General features: G+C 34.7%; 1 protein-coding gene and 3 pseudogenes across 4 annotated transcripts, besides 1 other annotated feature; 2 read left to right on the forward strand and 2 right to left on the reverse strand.

Moving 5' to 3' along the window:
• Positions 1-5,806: a mobile genetic element.
• Positions 2,559-3,119, forward strand: TVAGG3_1067270 (organellar and viral DNA polymerase type B; the record flags this gene model as incomplete). The annotated part of the gene is made up of 1 exon (XM_053888433.1): positions 2,559-3,119. The coding sequence occupies one exon, from the start codon at positions 2,559-2,561 to the stop codon at positions 3,117-3,119; it is 561 nt and encodes a 186-aa protein (XP_053744438.1).
• On the reverse strand, positions 3,538-4,058 carry TVAGG3_1067280 (annotated as a pseudogene). The gene has a single exon. A coding segment is annotated over exon 1 (521 nt).
• On the reverse strand, positions 4,083-4,336 carry TVAGG3_1067290 (annotated as a pseudogene). Its single transcript has one exon. A coding segment is annotated over exon 1 (254 nt).
• On the forward strand, positions 5,090-5,751 carry TVAGG3_1067300 (annotated as a pseudogene). Its single transcript has one exon. A coding segment is annotated over exon 1 (662 nt).

Genomic DNA, 5,806 nt, shown 5'->3' on the forward strand with positions numbered 1-5,806 from the left:
ATTGGAACATTACTACATCAGCTCTTGAAGGAGAACTTTATATCAGAGATAGAAGCAAATGCTGCAGGTATTGTTGAAATGCACTATGACTTCTTCTTGACAAACATAAAGAATCTTACGAAATAAAGATGTATGATTTAACAGAATATGAAGGCTTAACGATGTCAGATGTAAAGAAAGGCAAACCAAAAAAGAGACCATATAGAGATGAAAGCACACTGACAAATGACCAGAAAGCCATTTTGGAAGCTCTTAAGCAAACAGGAAACCCAGCACTTATAGAAAGCTTTTGGAAAGATAATGGTGAAAAGAAGTTTTATAAGAAGAGAAGCGGTCAGTTCTGGAAGTATCTTTGCACATTACCTATAAATCTTGAACGCTACCAAATCTTCAATGAACTGAACAAAAGAACTGCAACACTTATGACAGAGGACAATTGTTTCGTTTATGCTTGCATTCAGGCTGGAGTAAATGAAGAAACTATTGACCACATGAGAGAAGTCATTCGTGTTAGAGACTTTCCTCAAAGTAAAGTACAAGAAATTTCTGACGCAACAGGTATAGCATTTAATGTTACCATTGGTTATTTCAATGACTCAAGACATAATGAAATAAAGAGATATATACCAAAAGAATGCGAAACTGTTAGAACTATTGACTTACTTCTTGTTGAAGACCACTACATGCTAAATGAAAGATTACCAATGACAACATATTTCATTCGAAACTATAAAGAAATTCTCAAAGCTTGTGGTGGAATGAACATTGAGAAACAGATGAAGATTTATACAAAGAGAGAAGATAAATATGTAGTTCGTTATGATAGAACAACACCGTTATGGGATGTTATGAAAACATTGTGGGAGTGCAAATATTTCGAACCTATTTCTTATGGAGAACTTTTCACATATACTACTGACTTATATAAACAGAACCTTGCACCATTTAAAGATTTGACATATGCTCCAAAGTATTGTGTACAACTGAAGAAGAAAGCAGAGTCAAAAGAAGTAAATAAAGCTAAATGTAAATTCATTCCTGAGCACGTTTTTCTTTGCTGACTTTGAGTGTAGTACGGATGGCTTTCATAAAGCTTTTAACATCTGTTATGACAGTGAAGATGGTTCAGTGAGTGAAAGCATTTGGGGTCAAAACTGTGCAACAGAATTTTTGGAAAGACTCCCTGACAAGAGTTTAATATATTTTCACAACCTCAGTTATGACATAAACTTCATCTTAAGACACATGACAGAAGTGAAAGGAACTCCCATCATTAAAGGTTCACGAACAATGCAAATAACTGGTTTATATAAAGGACGGGCAATTATTATAAAAGACTCTTACAGTGTTATAAATAAGAAGCTTAAACTATTTCCTGCTATGTTTAACTTACAAACAGGACCGAAAGAAGTATTTCCATATAACTACTACAGCAGTGTTTTGTTAGCAAATGACAACAGAACTGGTGTCATTTCTGAAGCATGTAAGTTTATCCATGATGCAGATACATTTATGAAGAACATAGATTCCATCAAAGGTTGCAGAATAGATGAGAACCACTTCGACTTAGAAAAATATAGCACGTTTTACTGCAAACAAGATGTAAGAATTTTAAGAGAAGGTTTTGTAAAGTTCCGCAATGACTTATTGAAAGAGTTTGATTTAAACGTTTATGACTACGTTAGTATTTGTTCTCAATTGCTAACAAATTGTTTGAGAACAGAGTATACTTCCCGAATGGAAATCTTTATGACCTCTCAAATAAACCAAGAGAATTTATTTCGAGATGCATTCAAGGTGGAAGATGTATGTTGTCAGATAACATGAAACAAAAGAGCAAAAAGAAACTCATTGCTGACTTCGACACTGTTTCATTATATCCTTCAGCTATAGCAAGACTTTATACTTTAGAAGGTATTCCAAAAGTATTGAAGGAAGAAATGTTAAACACAGAGTATCTCATGAGACATTTATTCGATGATGACCAAAAGGAACCCATTGGTGAAAAGTTTATGTCTGGCTTCTTTGTTCTCATTAAGATAACAGAGATTGGTATACCCAGACACTTTCATTTAATAGTTTGCGACCCTGAACTAAATCCAGAACTTAACGTTCCAAGAAGTTCAAACACTTGCTGTCTCATGTATGTTGACCATATAACATTACAAGACCTCATAAAATATCAAGGTGTCAAATGTGAAGTGTTGCAAGGATACTATTACGATGGAAACAGAGATATGAGAATAAGAGATGAAGTAAAGAAGTTGTTTGAGTTAAGGTTAAAGTATAAGAAAGAAGAAAACCCCTTACAAGAAATTATAAAACTCATTCTGAACAGCATTTATGGCAAAACTATTCTATCTCCTATTGAGTCAAAAATAACCATAGTAAATGACAAAGATGCTATAAGATATGCTATAAGAAATTACAACCATATAGTGAAGTTCGAAGGTTTGGATGGTTCAGATAAAACTATTTTCAAGCTAACGAAAAGCATTTGCAGACACTTTAACTTCTGTCCACTTGGTGTTAATATTCTGTCTATGTCAAAACGTATTATGAATGAAGTATTCTGTACTGCAGAGGACATGGGACTTCAAATCTTTTACCAGGATACCGACAGTATGCACTTATATAATGAAGACATCCCAAAGCTTGCAGCAGAGTTTAAGAAGAGATATGGTCGCGAACTTATAGGAAAGAACCTTGGTCAATTTCATAGCGACTTTGCAGAAATAACACCTGGAAAACAAAGTTTAGCTTATAAAAGTATTTTCTGTGGAAAGAAGACCTACATAGACTTACTCACTAACGATTTAAATGAAGTTGCATTTCACTGCAGAATGAAAGGCGTGAAGCAAGATGTTATTGCTTTAACCGCTAATGAAATGTTTCCTGAAGCTATACAATGCTATTACAATGAAGATAAGAACATTCACATACCTGTTGGAACATATGACAAAGACTCTGAGTTCAGTTTAATGAAACTTTACAAAGCACTTTATGATGGTCAAGAGATTGCATTCGACTTATGTAAGTCATGTCAACCTTGCTTTGCTGAAAAGTTCAACTTTTCAATAACGACTAAAACAAGCTTTATTCGTAAGTTGAAGTTCTGAGGTCATTTATTTTTGTCAGCAATGAGGTCATTTGTGATAAAAATAAGCCGCTAGCGGCATGGGCGAAGCCTATGTGGTCATTTACAATACAGCTATTGTAGAGTTTAACAATTGTGCTTCAATGTAGAGACAGTCCTTATGGTCTGGAGGTAAGAACACTGGGCACTTATGGTCATGAGTGGAGAACATGTCTATCCAAAACTCACGATTGAAGCCAGTAAGCTTGTAATACTTAGGATTTGACAGTGGTGAAGTTCTTGTATGACCAATGAACTCATTTTCAACTCCCTTACTTAAGTTTGAATATAATATAGCTTGCTTTCTATCCCAAATGCCAGGTGTTACAATCTTTGAAAATTCATTTTTCCTCGGAAGTATTGCATCATAATTGAAAACATTCTTGAAGTCTTCATTGGGTTCAGAGATTTGAAACCTTATACGTAATGGATTTTCTTTCTTTTTAGCGACTTCATTGAATGGTGAATATATAACAAACTGACAGTCATGAGTTCCATCTTCATTTTCATTAAATTCATAATGAAAGTCTATAAGTTGTGGCTGACTACCTTCTTCTTTCAGTTGTGCAAGAAACTCACGTAAAGGCTGTAAAGTTTGTACTTCAATATTGAACTTTTTCTCGAACATCTCATTAAATGAAATCATACATTGCAACAATGTTGTATCGTCTTTAAAGTATTTGTATATGTGAATGTTTTGGGCGCTTAAAGACTGTTCGTCATTTTCTATCTCGACTTGAAGTATAAAGTCAACCTTTCTGAAAGCACGTGTTATATACATAGATGTTATGCCAATGTACTTCTCTTCATTTATGTTCACAATCCAGTCTGTTGGAAACTTAAACGTTACTCTGTTCCCCTTTATTTTGACGTCAGGGTTTTCACTACTGAACGCAACAGATAAAGGTATTTGTCTATACATTTAGTTTGGATAAAAATAAACCATTTACTCTTTCTTTGCTTCAGCTTCTTTAGCTTTTTGTTCTTCCTTTGCTTTTGCTTCTTCTCTAGCTTTTTTCGCCAGCAAACGTGGGTTCTTTGTCTTCCAGCAGCTAATGCAGCTAGTTGTTTTTCACTAAGTTTTCTCTTTGGTCTCTCTGGCTTTTGTTCTTGTTTTTGTTCCTTCAGTTCGGATAAAATTTGCTCACGAATTTCTTTCTTCAATGCTTCAACATCTATGACCCCTTGGGTCTTGTCCGTAGGGCTTGTCTGAGTCATTTGACTGCAGATAAAAAACAAAATTAAAACTTTAACCGATGTAAAATGAGCTTGTCAAAATCAGACGAGAGTCTATTATATTAAATGACGCAGAGGAATACAACATCCTTTCTATTACGTAAGTCAGAGTAAAGATGGTAAAATATACGTAAGAAAAAGAAAGGTTCCATTAGCGAATGCAGAAGCGACAACATTAAGGTGCATGGCAAGGGTGAAGTCCACGAAGCCCATATAAAACCTTCTGTTCAAACTGAAAAGTCAATAGAACAGAAGAAAAGAAGCCAGATGTACTTTCAATAACGAACCAAGAGCTTATTGCAAAGTTCGTGAATTTCATTGAAAAACAAACCGAGTCAAAGAACCCTGACCCGCCAGTGAAAGAAGTGAGACAAAAGAGAATGTACAGTTCATTGAAAATGTCAAGAAACAACTTCCACCACGAATACCAAGAAGAAGAGTGAGAATAATGAAGTAAATAGATATTTTTATCGAAGTAAATACATGCAGAACGAACAGTTAAACGAATTTACTCCAGCAGAGCATATTCATCAGATTCGCTCATATTTCGATATCATAGACAATGCAGTTCAAATTGGTGACACTAATAGAAAATATTCTGACGCAAAGATTCCATCACAACCTGGAACTGCTAAAGATAACACATGGGTAACATTCAATCTCTCACCTCCTGGTGAAAATATGTTGGACCTTTACAATACATTCATTACGTATAAAATGGAAGGTCAATTTATTGTAGATAAAGAAATTGGTTCAGGTTCCAATAAAACAAACCCACCAGGATTTTGGATTGGTTTCGATGACGCTTTCTATGCAGTTGCTGGATATCAAATCCTTGCAAATGGTCGTATCGTATATTCTCAAGACAACGCAAGAGAAGAAGCATATATAACTTCAAACTCACAAACTACCGAACAAATAAAGAAAGTAGATGTTTTCTCAAAGACTCGACATGAAGATGTATGGAGTCATTCGGGAACATGCAGAACAGGACAAATTGTTAGTGGTCCAATTACAGCAGGAAAATCATTTGATTTTAAGCTTCGTTTAAGAATTCCTGTTAGAAGATTCCTTCCATTAGAAGCTATTCGATTTATTCCAGCTTTTGCAGGAAACATTCAGCTTAAAGTAAAGTTCAGTAGCGACGCCTTACAATGCACATCTATATCTGTAAATGATATCATTGCTTTCAATCCAACTCTTAAAGTTGCATTTGCTTCAGATTCAAATCCACCGACAAATAAATTTGTTCCATGGAATGAACCATTCACTATGATAACGAAGGCAGTAGAAGCTAGTGGAACAGTTACTATTACAACTGTAACCCAGCAACTATTTCGAACAAAGATGGATTTTAATGAATGTTTCATTCATCCAAAGTCATTCTCTTTAGACCCTAACATTTATACAGAACTTGTAGAAACATTATACAAA

This window comes from Trichomonas vaginalis, assembly GCF_026262505.1.
Source record: "Trichomonas vaginalis G3 chromosome Unknown ctg_62, whole genome shotgun sequence".
Taxonomy (NCBI): domain Eukaryota; phylum Parabasalia; order Trichomonadida; family Trichomonadidae; genus Trichomonas; species Trichomonas vaginalis.